The sequence below is a fragment of the Rhea americana genome, unplaced genomic scaffold (assembly GCF_003343005.1).
Source record: "Rhea americana isolate MKP2758 unplaced genomic scaffold, rheAme1 scaffold_47, whole genome shotgun sequence".
Classification (NCBI taxonomy): domain Eukaryota; kingdom Metazoa; phylum Chordata; class Aves; order Rheiformes; family Rheidae; genus Rhea; species Rhea americana.
This window is the reverse complement of record NW_028186612.1, coordinates 392,201-408,404: the sequence shown is the minus strand read 5'-3', so window position 1 is coordinate 408,404 and position 16,204 is coordinate 392,201. Positions and strand designations below refer to the sequence as shown.

The 16,204-nt window shown below is 39.2% G+C and overlaps 1 protein-coding gene across 1 annotated transcript in view; it reads left to right on the top strand.

The window, feature by feature from the left end:
* DPP6 (dipeptidyl peptidase like 6) overlaps positions 1 to 16,204 on the top strand; it is a 425,270-nt gene that overhangs the window by 356,438 nt on the left and 52,628 nt on the right. Inside the window, exons 9-10 of the mRNA XM_085316409.1 lie at positions 13,595 to 13,749; positions 14,923 to 15,020. Coding sequence (XP_085172535.1) covers positions 13,595 to 13,749; positions 14,923 to 15,020 — 253 coding nt within the window. The remainder of the gene's footprint in view (positions 1 to 13,594; positions 13,750 to 14,922; positions 15,021 to 16,204) is intronic.

The following is a 16,204-nucleotide window of genomic DNA, read 5'->3' as shown; positions in this document are numbered from 1 at the left end:
AGAGGAAACAGCATGAAGGTTATTAACTACTTGGAAGAGAAAGAAAAGCAAAAAACAGTTGTTTGATTGCATAGTTTTGTTATGTAAAYGTCTATTTTTGGTTTCAGGTGGAAAATATTGAATCATGTAGCACATTCACAGGAATAAAGAAGGTGGATTTGGCTTCTAAGAACACATGATTAAGTCCTTATTGGACAAGCATAGTATTATTGTTGTATTTATTTACATTACAGTGAGAAACAAACAGTAGATCCTTAGCTAATATATACCAGTAAATACATTATTTATGCCAGCTATGGATTTGGACATAAAATTGCACTAAGCCAGCTCTCTGAATGCACAATGCACGGAGAGATAATTTACAGGCTATCAGTAAACTGAGTGGTTGTGTTTATAGCAGTTTATCATGGCCCCTTTTTTGGTTAGTGRACATAGACCTGTAAAACAGAAGCCAAACTTTCAGGTAACATTCCTTAAAGAAATGTTCTTCAAACTGAAAAATAATAAAAATCTGCCTCATAACATAACCTTGTTTCTAGCATTTTAACATACCACTGGAATTCTTCTAAGCCTGATCAAGGTGGTACCTCACACCTGGCATGCAGACAAATAGGCTAGAATTTATAACGACACACTGCAGCACATAATCTTCAGGGGTTGGAAGAAATGACAGAGAAACTAAGAAGATACCAAAAAAAGTAAATCTCAGCCTCCTCTTCTGATGGACATTCACATATGCTGGTCTCTGTTCCCACAGAAATAGGGCAGTTTACCCAGTTTGGGGAATGCCCTTCCCACGAGTCGTCAGTGGACGAGGACATTCACGTGGCCCAAAGCAGCTGTGTCTTCAAGGGGAAAGCTGCCATGAGGGAAAAAAAAAAAAAGAAATCAAGAAAGCTTTAGAAAGAAAAAGAAATGGACAATATTTATTAAAATTGGCAGCTGGTATATGAAGCRTATTTAATGCTGGAATTGTCCTTGATGTTAAGTAGGAAGTATTTAAGAGTAGCATAGACTATGAAGGCTCTTGGAAACAAAGACCAGTCTACATGAGTTATTTTAAGCTGTTTCATAGAATAAAATGGAGCTATCTACCCTGCAAATAAATGCAGCAGATAAAGAGGGGGAAAGGGAGGGCAGTTTTCCAAAGCCACCTTTAATCAGCAAAAACCAGCACGCAAAATTATCTTTGGTAGGTGGGGATTTGTGGCGTATGGGTTGCATTTATTATCTGGTAGGTTATAAGCTCCATTATAATTTCCGGTATTTGCCTGCTACATCCTAAGGAACAATACGAGCTGGATCTAATGCCTGTCATTTATAACGCTGTGTATGTCATTTATATGGTAATAGGGGAGTTCCCCCCTCATCCCAAGTGATTTCTGCCAAATTCTACATGCTGGTTCACGGCATATTTAGCTTACTCCAGTGTAAATTAAAATGCACATTCATGATCTTTGAACAAAGCGGGCAAGCATAATTAGTAATTTGATACTGTTCTGCACAAAACAGTTCAAAGTAATACTTATAATTTGCAGTTAATTAATCAGTTTTTCCCCTTAAAATACTTAATTGCCTTTCTGTGATATTCATTTTTAATAACTTTTTTTTCTACCAGTTTTAGATGCAATTATGCAGACGATTTCTTTCTGCTTTAACTGCTCTTATGCATGGCTGTATGTGTGCATGTGTGCRTGTGTGTGCATGCGCTTCTGTGTATATTTCCCTATCCAYGTCAATTTTCTTTTTTCCCCAGAAATTCTTATTTTTTGGAATGGAAAAGGAATGGTTATGATGGGATTTTTGCAGATTTAAATTARAAGATTGTAGGAAATAATAGAACCAGTGTATGACTGTGAGAAGCAAGATACAACCGGGAATAGAAAAACAAAAAACAGCGCAATAAAACTAAGGAAAAAAMCCCAAACCTCTGGAACTCCATTGCCAGTATGAATAGTTAACCTCATCTGGTRTTAGTTCACTATCCAATTAAAAGTCTCATTAGAAAATTCTAATTGTTGTAGCTTTAAAGTAAAACCAGCAGTMGTGAGAGACACAAATTTTGGACTCTCTAAGGAAATTAAAATTGTCATAAATTAAAAAAAAAAAAAAGTTAGGGAATGTAGACATACTGGGAGTATTGCCTGTAATGAGTAATGTACCACATCTTTAAGAAATTCATAGAATGTGTTAAACATTAGGTACAAAAATCCAACCGGAYATTGATGACTTATGTTCATTGGAAAATCCCGGTTTGGATAAACTACAGAATTATTCAGACTTCTCCTCACTGCAAAGGGAAAAGTGAAGTGTGTGCCAGCGGCTCTGACCCCTGCTCTTTCAGCGTAGGTGGGCAGAAGCAGTCGGGGACGGGGGCTAAAACCTCAACATACCCTCTGACTTGCCGTGGGAGGTGATAAATTACCGTGGTTTGTGGCTCCCCAGGGCGAAGAGGATGAGTTCTAAGTGCTCCAAAACAGGGGACTCTGAAAAGCAAGTGTTTGTCCATAGGTTTAGAGTTACTACACRGCGGTTTGCAGCTCAGAAATATTGACAAAATGTGTTTTCTTTCTCCTAGTAGTAGAGAGGGAAAAGATTTCAATGGCTTGATGTTATCATATAGGCACGTTTGGTTTTTGCTTACCTGATTCAATTGTGGAGGCCCTCCAAGACTTGTACACGGGAAGAATAGGATTTCTAGTAAGTTGATAGAGATTTCTTTTCCTGAAGTAGAAGCGTGCCACGCTGTTTCTCAGCCTGCCTATCCCTACTTTAGTTATCGCTTTTTAAYATTTTTTGCTGCACGTTACATGCACGATGCCGTGGTGCAGCAATGCACCCAAGCGCTCTCCGCCATTCGACGTGACGACATACGCTTTCGTCAACAAGGGATAATGCAAGTGAGCACAGGAAGCTTTTTTCATTTTAAAGGTGTGCACCGGTTGTTTTATATGATTTCATGATTTATTGTGATAGCATTTGTGCGTGGTAATTGAAACAGCCATATTCTCTTTATCACCATCTGATTTTTACTCCTTGTTTCTTGAAAAATATGTTTTAATGTTTCCTACCTGCATATGCAAATGGTGCTGTCTGATAAACACATCCAAACCACACTGATCTATCGATAACCTAACTTTATGATATGCAATCTCCTTTATTAATGCTAAATGTTTCTGTTATTTAATAAGACAGTTTTTCTGAAATATTGCTATAAACCAATCCTGTTTTTACCTTGCTCTCATTCTGATGATGCCTGAGTAACTCTATTCAGCTGAGTAGTTGCTCTGATTATATAGTATTGTAAAGTCAGAACCAGCCTCTAGGCTATTATTCAGGTAAAACTCTTGTGCTGCCAGACCCTGAATCACTGCTCAGGTTGAAATCTCTGGGAGTTTTGCCATGGTAGGGCAGTATAAACTCTGAACGAGAATTTAGTGGCTGTTCAGTGTCTGCAGCAGTTCAAACTGAGCTCAGAAATAAGCTAAGGTCCGTTAATTGGCTGTTTTATGTGATATGGCCTTATTTTGCAATATGAACCGACATTTATTAGCACTCAGGCTAGATGACTGCTAGGTGCTGCTCAGAATGAATAAATCATGTAAGTAATTCGCATGAAAGACAGCTTGCGCGGTGCTAATAGAAGTCAATAGGGTTGAAGAATCAAGTTCTCTAATAGCAACGTCAGGCTGTTCAGTCTTCTTATCTCTCATATTTCTTTATGAAATGTTAAAAGAGATTGCTTTGGGGCACTTGTGTTCTTGAACTACGGCAATCGTCTAATGAATTTTTGATAGTCAAATTCAGAGGGTTTTGTGATCACTAGCTTTCTTGATATAGCTGTTGCGAATTGATCCCTTGTGTCAAGCTTGGCTGTCCATCTTGCTGTCATAAAACCCACAGATTAGTCAGGYAGGATCTGAAACTTTTAATTTAAAGGAAAGGTGCAGTGAAAGCTACTTGGGTAAGTTTGAATAGAGTAATATGCAGCATATAATGAAAGCCTTGATTTGGCTCACTGCGTTGCACAGATAAGCAAATTGTATTTCCAGCCATAGCAACCTGTTAAGTGGCAGGAGAAAAAAAAAAGAAAAAAAAGAAAGCTTCACTCTGAGGAGCTGTACCGCATCCAGTCAAATGGGCAACACGAATTCTGTCTTGTCGAGGTCCTTAACAATCGAAAATGTATGATATGACCTTGCAATGAACATTTACTCACAGCAATGAACCGCAGTGCAAATTATTGCAAGTCCTCAGAAGGCTTCTGCCAGCAAAAGTTTTAATGCCTCTACAGTACAGTACAGTACAGATTTAATGCCTCTAGCTAACAGGCTTTCATGGAGAACTGCCAACAGGCTGTGGGTATATGCTCACACCAGGTGATGGAAAAATACATTGTTATTATGCATTGGTGACATACAGCAGTCTGCCACTACCGTTGGGTTTTCCAGATGCATCTGCTGTTGGGAGTGAGTTAGAAACAGGAATACCTGACTATATGATCTCTCTGTAAGATTTCTACTTTCATTTTCATTATCACTGGGCATCCTGGCAGATTACAGACTTGCCTGTTTATAAAATGTCTGCATTTCGATCTAGCTAGAATGATCCAAGAGGATTTTACTGTGGCTGTGACTGACTTACATCAGGAGAAGAGGAAACTTGCTAACTGCTGAGTGAAAGCTGTTGGGAGCATTAATCTCTCCTAAATTTCTAATGTTTTTAAAAGCAAACAGCTAAGATTTGCTAAGGATAGTGTCTAGAGGAGAAAAAAAGGAAAGGCAAAAACGAGGAAAGGTTCTGAGAAGAGCAGGAAGGGGAAGTGGCAGCAATTCAGCAKCGTTTCGCTGTGGTTGTCCAAAGAGGCGTGTATCTTCCTTTRCATTTTGCAGGACATACTGAAAAACGGGCCCCCAAATTATGGGTTGCCCCCTGGCAGGTGCTGCAGTGTGTGTACACACTATAACACTGCCTGGCCGGTCTGCCACGGTTGTTGTGGAGRCAATATCAGACCTTTGGTGGAGCTGCTCTTTGTTCCTTGTGTCCATGCGAAATCCATGAGGAAAAGCCACTCTCCATGGCTCTTTGCACTTCAGATGGGATTTGTACAGCTCTCAAGSGTGCTCAGTCTGACAGGATGTGGCCTGGAGGAGTCGTAAGTCCCTCTGGCTAGTTCTGAATATCTGAATTCTTCCCTTATTTGGGACAACTTGCCCATTCTTTTCAGATGACATTGCACATTTATGTGCATTTATTGTGGCTGGGTTTTTTTTGTTTTTGTTTTTGTTTTTTTTTTTTTTGCATTAGATCTGTTTGTATGAATGAGGAAGATTTTAAGCATTCGTGATGCGTTGGTTAGCCTAGCCTGAGTTGGACCTTCTGTGTGTACTCCGGTAGGAGTTTCAGAGACTTATCTGAGGACAGAATCAGGTCTCTAATCAATACCACCAGCATTTTCAAACCCCCAAGCAATCAGAAAGCCAAAAAGATCTGGCAGCTRTAAATAATCTTGTAAAGAACACCCCAATGGTCTGACGCATACAACTATGTAATCTTTTATTGTATGAAATACAACAAATTAGAAGGATCAATGGGTGGGAAGAAAAAACATTAAACCAGCAATTTTGATGTAGTCAAGATCAGCAGCCACAGAGAGTCTCTTTTGCCTGCCAGCAGCATGCTGGCCTCATGAGATGAGCTGCTGGTCTCAGTCCTGCTCTTTGGAGATAGGTGTCCTAAAGTTGTTCCTGGGAGAAACCATCGTGAGTATTGCCAAGTCTCAGGAGAGCAGCTCAGGACTATGGCTAATGAGCTGAGGTTCAAGGGGCCAGGGTTTGGACAGGCTGGTTGGCAGCAGGAGCAGAGCTGCTTGTGACATGCTCACCTTAAGGGCTCTGCTGCACACTGCTGTTTATACACGTCGTTCCCTCTAAGGCCCTTATCTAGCAGAGAGTGGCCAGTGGTGACACATCTTCTACTGAAGTGGGGCAATTTGTGATAATATTACACAGAGAGACCCTCAGCTTACAAATGCAAAGGGGGACAGCAACCTCTTTTCATTCAAGGTTGGTGGGGTATGGCTATTTGCCAAGCTTGAGCTTGAATCAGCACCGCAGCATCTCTTCAGCACACACGAGAGATTTTGAGGTGATACCCTAGCTTCTTTGTCGTGTTGCCCAAGCCAGCCTGCCTTACTTACAGAACACGCAAAATTTCCATCGTAAAACCARCTGTTCATAGGATTGTCCGCAGCACAGCATGCCACTGAAAAGAGCTTCCATCCAGCACCTCAACATCTGGCCACAGGGAGATATAACAACACAGGGCAAACCCTTGCCAGCTGCAAATGGAGACAAGCTGATCCTTCTTTCCAAGGGACTAGATGAAGGCACTGTACTGAACCTCCTCTGACTGCCAAAACTAGAAAGGGCAACACCAGTTGCATGCTCCATCCATGGCATGGTGAGACCTTGAGACCAGAYAGCATCAAAATTTGGGTGCCATGGAAGTGGTCAGTAGTGCAGCAGGTTTCTGAGGTCAAGGTGGAAAGTAAAACCCTACTCTACCAAGCCCTCTTCAAACAGGATGAGCCCGGGCTGCCCACGTGAAAAATGCTGGTGTCTTCACACAAYGTTCTGCTCCGGAACAAGGGGCTGCAAAGCTCAGCAAGCAGAAAACARTATCTGTTCCAAGTAATTAAACTGCATGACTAAAAGGAAATTAATGACACTTGCAGCCCACACTATCTCCGCGCTTGAGGAGATGCAAATCGCCTGGCTGTTCTTATTTCCCTGAAATGATGGGTTGCCACGCTCTGAGGCCTGCCGAACATATGGGAGCACCCCGCATGTGTCTGTTCGGCTCTGTCACTGTGTAATGCTACTACCACCASGCGGTGAGTTTCTTGGATCTTGTGTTTAAAACATGTTCTCTAAGGCATGTTCTCCAACACGCTGTAGAAACAGGATTTTATTCCTCATAAGCTTGTTGTCTGTCACCGAGGGGGGAGGCTTCTTTAGAACGTCTGTGTTTTGAGAAGAAACAAAAGATCACGCAGGTTTGGCTGCAGCTCAGTTTTTCTTAAGGAAAGGTTTTCTTGGACGATCGTACAAAAACACCTTCAGAATGGTTGCTGTCTGCATACGAGGCTCGTGGGATCTGCCTGAGACTGGACTCAGGTGTGCTCTGCCTTTGCTTCCATGTTAAATCACTTTTTTTTTTCCTGTAGTGCCTCCACCTTTTTCCTGAAAGGTTATAGAATTGTTCAGTGGCTCTGCAAAAAGACTTTTTTTGGCCTGACTCAATTATACAAATTTAATGATTAATTCCATTGAAATCAATAGTGCTGCAGGGCTATGGCTGAGATCAGCATAAAATTATGTCAACATCGGAAAATGTAGAGCAGATGTAGTATTGTCACAAAACAGGTTTGTATTTTTTTATACACRTAACTCCTTTTACACCTATTTTATACCTATTATGATTTCATCAATGATTTAATGGAAGCGCATAAGATTTACACTACAGTAACCGAAAGAAAAATGTACTTATATACACACATGAAAGATGACAAGATGTCTTCTAAAGCCATCACATGTCAGTGAGGGCCTATACAAAAATGTTCTTTTCCCTAACAGGGTGAAAATACTTGCTTTAAAACTATATAATAGTAATCAACTTGGACATGCAGTTGGTGGTTTGAGATGGTCTAGTAATTGATTTTAAAACAGATGGCACCTGTCAAATAAGCATTTGTATTTATTTGATGTTCCTGTGAGAACCCCTGGGGTTTTCTATCTCAGAAGTCTTTGTTTTCTCCCTTCCTAGACCCCCCTTTCCTTACTCTGATCTCCCTTCCTCTTATCTTCTTTGATGCTTCCTACTGACAAATTCTTTTGAGCTTTCTTTCCTAATGTAAGCCATGGCCTTTATGTTAGACTTTAATTTCATTTTGTTTAAAAATCCTTTTTGTTAAAGATTTTAATAAAACAGTAAAAGGTCTTCAGCACACCAAATGCTTAATGATCTGAACATTGTCTTTAATAGATTACAAAAATAAAATCATTGATTCCACCTCCCGGAATTGTACTTTACTGYGTCAGCTATCAAAAGAAGTAACGTGTAAGGGGAAGTTCCCTCTGTCAGATAATATCTTACACARTTCTCTGTGTGAAAATTAAATTATTCTGAAATTAATGATTCTATTGACAGTAAATTAGATATGCTGATATATATGTRTACATGTGTGTACATCTACTCAGAGGCAAATCAAACTTTATTTTCTGACRTTGTTGTCTTCTGTGGACACAACATTAATAAAAGTGTTTTAATCTCCTACTGAAGAAGAAAATGTGAAGTTTGGAACAAGAAGAGAATTTTAATTGTATGAAAGAAATTGATTTATTTGACAAGTAAATTCTGCTAAGTAACTGTACAAAKTACACCTTTCTTTTGACCTTTTCAGATGCAGAAATGCTCTATTTTTCTAGGTGCAGTTAAAAAAACCCCTTCTGATCAGTCTCCAAGGACAGCWCCTTAGCTGTTGTAAACTGATGTTACTTTTTTGGAGTTAATGACAATACAGCTGCTAACTGCAGCTCATCTCTGCAACGTCTGGAGGTTCACTAAGGAAAGACCCAGCATTCCCATCTCCTGAAGATCTCTTGTTTGTCTGGAATGGATCTGCGATTGGATCATTTCTTTGAAAGAAAAAATCTTAGTTTCTTTGTATTTATTTTAGTATTCTTCCTGGGTGCCCTCATTACAAAACTTTAGCAGCTGACGACTGAAAATGTTTTAGGGCCAGTCTTGCGTTGACTTGCTCACTCCTAAGAGCAAAGCAGGGCTTTGCCACCTTCAGCAGAATGGCATTATTTACGAATATGACTCAGGATTGGCAAAGGCTGCAGAACTAGTTAGATTTTTAGAAACACGCCAGGAAACCCCTGTGGCCATGGTCGTTATATGTACTTTGTTAATCAAGAGGAGCTCTGTCAGTCAAAACTCCTTGTGCAAGCCTGGGAAGTGGATTTATTGCAGCCTGTAGAAATATCACAATAGCAGATTGTGTTATATAATGTTAAAAACACCCCTGTGGATTTCCAGCTGTGGTTCATATGAAAAAAAGGGTTTTATTCACAATCTACTGGTTGTCATAGAGGTTGCAAAAGATAAAGTCCTAATATTTTCCCATGTGTTGACTATGTAAGGGAAAGGACAGGCCTGGATGCTCTTCCAGTGGGGTTGTTCAGTGCTTAGACAGAGGTGGTGGCCACGAAAACTAAAACAGTATTTGATATCTATGGTCAAACTTCTATTAAAAATGATATACAATAATATTTAATTACAACTGCGAGTGCATGAGCATGACAAAGGCTGCAGAACTAGTTCGATTTTTAGAGGTTTTTTTGAGCTTCRTTTCTGTATACAGTTGAACAAAATATATGGAAAAATTTCAGACAATAACGGACTTTTACTACATCCTACCTTTCCTCCTCCCACTATCCCATTTTCTCCAGCCGGGGGCCTCTGCTGCCATCCCCCCGGCACGCAGCAAGGAGCCATGGAATGGGGCCGTTGCGTGGGGATCTCAGCACGTGTGTAGCATTCAAGAGCTCACCCACCACTTGCACATATGGGCTGGATGTTCTTATTGTGAACTGATTGAGTATCTTCCAATATATGTCTCGTATTGTTGTTTTGCAAACGAAGCTTTGCATACATTCTGGTTTAAGGGACAGAATAGCTAAATCCACTTGTGAAGATTCGTACAAGATTGGCATGGATATAATCCACTCTGCTGTCAGAGGAATGGGACAGGTCATTGTTTGAAAACCCTTCCAGCCCTGTTTGCTATGATTCTTTGATATTTTTGTTACTTAAAGGAAGATASAACTCTCCAATTTCATTGCTTCTTACAAATATTGCTGGTGTAAGCTCAAACTCAAATGAGCGAAAACAAGCAGACACCTCCTTTTCTTTATACACTTCCTGGGTTAGTTTGGCTAACACACCTTCTACAACTGTTCRTTCAATCTCTGATTCACTAGGCAGCCTGTCAAGAGCATTCTCCTATGGTGTCATAGCCAAATGCTCCGTGCAAATCCAAATTCATCACATCTTGTTACTCTGCAACTGAGAACCATGTGGAAGGTTCCTYTCTGGTTCCTGATACTAATCAGGAAATGTCTATCAAGAAGCACATTCTTCTAAATGGATGGTATTCCTGATGTCAGAAATTTGATTTATTCTGAAGCCTATTCAGGTCTTGATACCAAAAACTGCTGGCTACATAATACGCTGAAGGCAGCAATTTAGCAATTTAGCTAAAATAAAATTTAGCAATTCCTTTCTTCAAACCTCTGCTATTGCATCCACTTTCTTTTCTCACACAGAGATATTGAAGTCTCTAAAAATGATTTATATATACCTGCTTGTTACTGAGTATACGCAGGTCTAGGACTTCAAATGATCCTCCTGAGGATCTGTTGAACTCTGAAGACTTGTTGCTTCACTCAGCTTTGAAATGGTCACTCATTTGACTCTTACTCAGCTCTCTTCTTCCGAATAGTGATTAAAATGCATATACTATAATACTCCATAAGCATAAGCTATTGCTGAGATCATAGGTGAAAGTAATTTCTAAAGCAGTTTCAGTTTTTACCTAAACCAGTCAGTCAGTACATGCATTGCCAGGAAAAAAAAAATCTTAACACTACACATGGGACTTCATTATACAAGACTAGCCCATTTGTGCTGCCACTCACTTTAGCTGCAGCCAGACATTCCTCAAGTCAAACTGTCTCATCCTATTTCTGTATTTCAGTACAGTACCAGCTGGCTGGTATGTATCTCTCACTAAAGTTTTGCTAGTTGTGAGCAAAATCATCCAGCTCTTTCAGAATTGTTTGATGCTGAATGTGGTAACATGGAGTACACGCTGTCTTTCCTCAGACATTGTGCGTGAGCCTAGCCACCACGTTTGAACAAGCAGTATCACAGTCGCCGTTCAGTGAATGCAGTTGTCGCACTTCATTCTTGGCATTTTCAGGGACTGAGCACCCCAGTGTGAYGGACCAGAAAGCAGATCTCTAAAGAAGGAAGGATTACAGAGCTGTCAGTTACTGACTTGGAGAAATCTCTGCCGCCCACCTGCAGCATCGCTAAATTGTACAGCACCCAGAGGCTGCAAACTACGAGGAAGAGAGCAAAAGTTTTGATCACTTAACACTCTATACTCTTAACTAGGAAGTCACTCGTTATTTGTGTAGGGGGACTCTGGTATTAGAAGAGAACCTGGCTTCATACAGATGTGAAGTGGGATCTAAACCTATTTCAGCATTTGAAAGACCTGTGGGAATTGTATGCAAGTGTTATTTTTGTCTATGGTAAATAAGAGCACAAAGAATAAAGTGTCCCCAAGAATAAGCTGTCCACAAATTTTACCTTTAGCTCAAACTTTCTGATACTGGCCTATTTCGTGTTCTCTTGTCTGCTAAAACTAACTGCTCTCTCTAATATTGGCAAGATCCTGGCTTTGTTTCAGTGCAAAGAAAGGTTCATGCAATTAAATCTCATTAACAAAAGCCCACAAACCTGCATAAAACCTTCTTGGCATGTGACCTTCAGCTGAACTGTTTCATTAAGTCTGAGATCCTGGAGAAAATATTTGCTGAATAAAGTCAATTCTAATTAATGTTAAAATGTCAAGGATCCAGCTTCCTTTCCTTTTTACCTCTTTTCTTTCATAATCTTAATTCTCTCTTTAATGAGCTACCAGCATAAAAGTCAAGAGCAGCATCTTTTAAATGTACAAACAACAGGTGGGACACAACAGCAAAACAATTTTGAAAGAGATGTGCTTTCCCACATAATAGTTTCAACTTTCTGATCATCTTTCCCAACCCTCACTTCAAAATTGACAGTAAGTATTGATTAACTAACCTTGTAGAAAGCACARTTAATGAGAATTGTGATTTCACTTTGCGCCTTTTCTAATATCTTGAATATTATCTCAAGCAATATGCAAATCTGGAGTAGCAATGGCATGTGTCTGATCTACAAGTTCTCCAAGGATCACTCATGCTAGATCTTTTTTAAAAAGTTCTTCAGTGAGTTTCTTTACTCCAGACCAGAGTGACATTCTGCTTGGACCATGGAGAGCGATGTACAAACGTGCTGGGTCCAAAAGCTGCAYGCCCCAAATAGCAAAAATCCTCGTTCATATTTCCAATAACCAGTGATAAGAGCCAGAGGCTAGAGCTGATAGGACCCATTTAGCTGGACTTCAGGTGTGAAAGCTCAAAAATTCTTTGCAGCCTCTTTAATTTGTAGTCTCAAGTTAAAGGAATGGAACCTGTCTTCCTGCACATSAATCTGCACAGCATATGTAAGCCCTTCTGCTGGGGTTTAAATCGGAATGACTCATGTGATATTAAGCCTCTTAATGAAAATGGATTATATTATTACCTTTTGCAAAATGGGAGGTTTAAAAAGCCAAGTTAGTGTCTTCCAAATGTCAGTAATTGTAGACACTTTGGACAAAGTGTGATTTTTACAGCATTTCTGGATATCTATAAGCTGAAGTCATCTTTGCAATGAAGCTTATTAAGTGAGTGGAGAAAGTATTAGAAAGTAGAAGTACTTTGGATTTATGTTTAATGAGAAYTGGGTTCTGCCATTCTTCAAAGTAATGTCTTATGATTACAATCTTGTTTTCCCATTACGTACTTGAACTCAAACATATTTGCATTGCCTTCTTTCTGAGCACCCTGTCAGTAACAAATACATTCTTCCAATCACCCCCAGAAGTCTGGAATCCCAAAATACAGTGGTAAAAAGAATTAAATACTTACTCTGGCTATTTATGGAGTATTGCTTGGCAAGACTGATTTAAAAAATGAAATAAGGAAAAGAAAATCAAGATAGTAACCAGGCCATAAATACTAAAGTTTGATATCTTTCTAAGAAGTTCCAGCATTACATAACTTACAGCAAATCAGTAATTTTTTTTTCCAGAACAGCAATGAAGATTAGGAAGACTGTAGCCCTTCAGGAGTGTTTGTATCTAAGTATAAATGTTTTTTGAATCCATCAATAAACATCTGATATAACTTTGTGAAACTCTTTATGGAAGAGAWTTAAGCCTTAGTCATTGTAATTTTCCCGTAGGGTATAACAATCCAGAAGTAGCCTCATTTACGTTGTCATAAGTCAGGTTGCAACCCAAATTCTCCCAATACATGCAGGTATTGCATGCAGGTATGTTCATGTACCTATGTAGAGGACAAATAGTAGGAGGAACAGGGCATTTTAGATTGTCATGAATGTGTGTACTAATATAAGTAATTTGATGTTTCTTGAGCAGGATAATTATGCTTAATAACCTATATATTCAGAGTAATTGTTAGCAATTGTGTTCGTYTGTGTATATGGCAGAAGATGATGAGTATTTTTAATTGATATTCTAGTGGCATCCTGGCTGTGCTGTGATTAGACTGGGATTTTCATATCTTCACTGTTTCATTTATTGCTAACTGGTAATTTACATCTAATAAGTCTTTTTTTTTTCCTGCTCTCCTTTTTTTTTAATTAGAGGAGATCTTGAAGACTCACATTGCTCATTGGTGGTCTCCTGATGGCACTAGGTTAGCATATGCAACAATTAATGCCTCTAGAGTTCCTACCATGGAGATCCCAGTATAYACTGGCAGCCTTTACCCTACTGTTAAAACCTATCATTATCCAAAGGTAAGGGGAAATAAAACAAGCAGTCCTGTTTTTCTGAAAATGATTTTATATTTTTTTTTTATTTCTAGTAAACTCAGACAGTAGACTGTACAATATGGCAAAGAAAATAAATAAATCTAAGGAAAGATCTACTGTTCCCCTCTGAATGTGGTCTTCATTAMTCTTCAGCTGCATTTGTAGGATTAGTTTTTTTGTTCTACTATTAATGATTCTAAATATAATGAAAAAAAAACTTTAACATTCTTCCTTCATACTTGCACAAAAGCAATTGTGTTTCCATGCTAGATAGGTTTTGATTGTGTCTGAGAGTTGGCAAGCAAGCATTATGACATTTATTATATTACATGCATTTATATGAGAAGAAGGAAGAAGCAGTATTTAGTATTTTGGCTTCCCTAGGATAATCAGGATGGCATAATATCAGAGGAATTATAGAATCAGTAAGGTTGGATTACAAAGAAAAATCTGTTAAAGACAGAAAACTCAAAAGCCAATCTTTCCTTGATTGAGTGACCTGTAAACAGTCRTGGAGCAGGTACACAGCACCTAGTGCAGCTCTTTACCTGGTGCTGATACACTGTTATTGTTGTGACTGCTGTAATTTTCTAATATAAGATAGTGCAGAAGTGTACTGTGCTGTCGAGCCATTTCTTCTGGGTATCTYGCTCTATACAGTGATCACCTCAGACCTCACATATTGGTCCAAATTGAACCATATTTTAACAGGAGAGATGTCTACGTATTTGTGGGTTTGGTGAAAAGTARCAGTGATTCAGTAGGAAAGCCCTTTCCTAAAATAGACAATGAATCAATATTTTACTGTATCTACTATGATCCTGAGATCCTTTTAACAAAAGAGACRGAAAATAGAAATACTTGCTGCTTGTCATGAAAGCTAGCATCTTTTACCAAGGTTAGAGGTGTGCTAAATAACGTCACAGTTTGGTTCTGCGTACTGCCCTTCCCATGCCTCAGTACCACGTCACTGCAGTTGCGGTTTCTCTGTGAACAGCTGCAGCAATGTAGCCCAGAAATGAGAGCACGCGAAATGGTTGTTTTGTGTAATTTATAGTAACCTGGTACAATGGCAGCGCATTTTAGTATGAGGACATAATGAATCAAAAATATTGTATTGGGTAAAATAYGGTAATTTATTCTCATTTTAAAATCCAGGCTGGAATGGAAAATCCAACTATTTCTTTGCATGTGATTGGTTTGAACGGACCTACGCATGATCTGGAAATGACCCCCCCAGACGATCAAAGAATGAGGTACGTGCTTTCTCGTACAGCGATGCAGAACACCAGTTTGGCTGGAGGGTTAAATCAGACCCTGACTTTATTCTAGATTATTTTACAGTCCCTTTCTCTATCACAATTGAGTAGTTTTGTTTTGTGTAAATCTGCTTAAAATTTTTCAAATAATTTTTTCTTACATATTTTTCTTTAGAACATTGTTAGTTTGAAATTGCTGTGACCCAGGTTAACTTCAGAGGAGGGTTATTTTTAGAGAACGTCTCCAAATCCAGGACAACACATTAATTTCACATGTAATCACAGGCATTGTAAAGGGGATATTGTCTGCCTTCTGCATGAGARACCAGGAAGCAAAAATAGGACAGACCTATAGTACAGCAAACATGAGTTCACTTGTTCGTGACTTGGATTTAGGACYATAACCAGACTGCGAATATATTGCAGAATCTGCATTAAAAATAAAAAAGGAAATCTCTTTGCTGTTTTTAGGACAGATGTATTTCAGAAGTTGGCCTTCAATTTGGCCYGCTACCTAGATGCCCATTTCTAATTAAGCAAGTGCTTAAGCCTGTTTGTATTCAGCAAGAACTTAAAAGTTTGGCTTGGACTCTGATGCAAGGTCGAACTGTGCTAAATTTATGGGTCTRTGAACACTTGAAAGGAATATCACGTTGCTATAGTCTGCCTCCAGGAAAGAAACTGCTTTAGATAATGCATGATGCACCTACCTGCAAAGCTCAGAGATTAGAGTCCAAATSTGTACTTCAATAACCTGATTAAACTTGAAATAGCTTTACAGCAGGCCAAGTGGAGTCAGACTCTGGTTCCAAGTCTCAGGTGCCGGCAGCGACCCTCCCGCGCGTTAGCACGCTGCTTTCTGTGCGCAGTATCAGAGCTGCTGTTCTTGGACAGCAGCATTTTTGTATTGAYCGCATACTCTGTAAACAGAAGAGATTCAGGAATGTGTTAATTATAATAATTTGAGACTGCAGGATCCAAGTGCTGTTAATAAATTTGTGCTAYGTGATTATGGATGCCTGTAATTTATTTGGTTGCAGTCAATATTTTAAAGTGATGCAAAATATATCATAATTAATTAGTCTCTGTATATTTCATCAAAAACATGGCAATTTCCATCCCTAGGGCATAACAAGTCCTGCTAGAGCAATAGGGGTGCTTTTTCATTATGCATATATTTT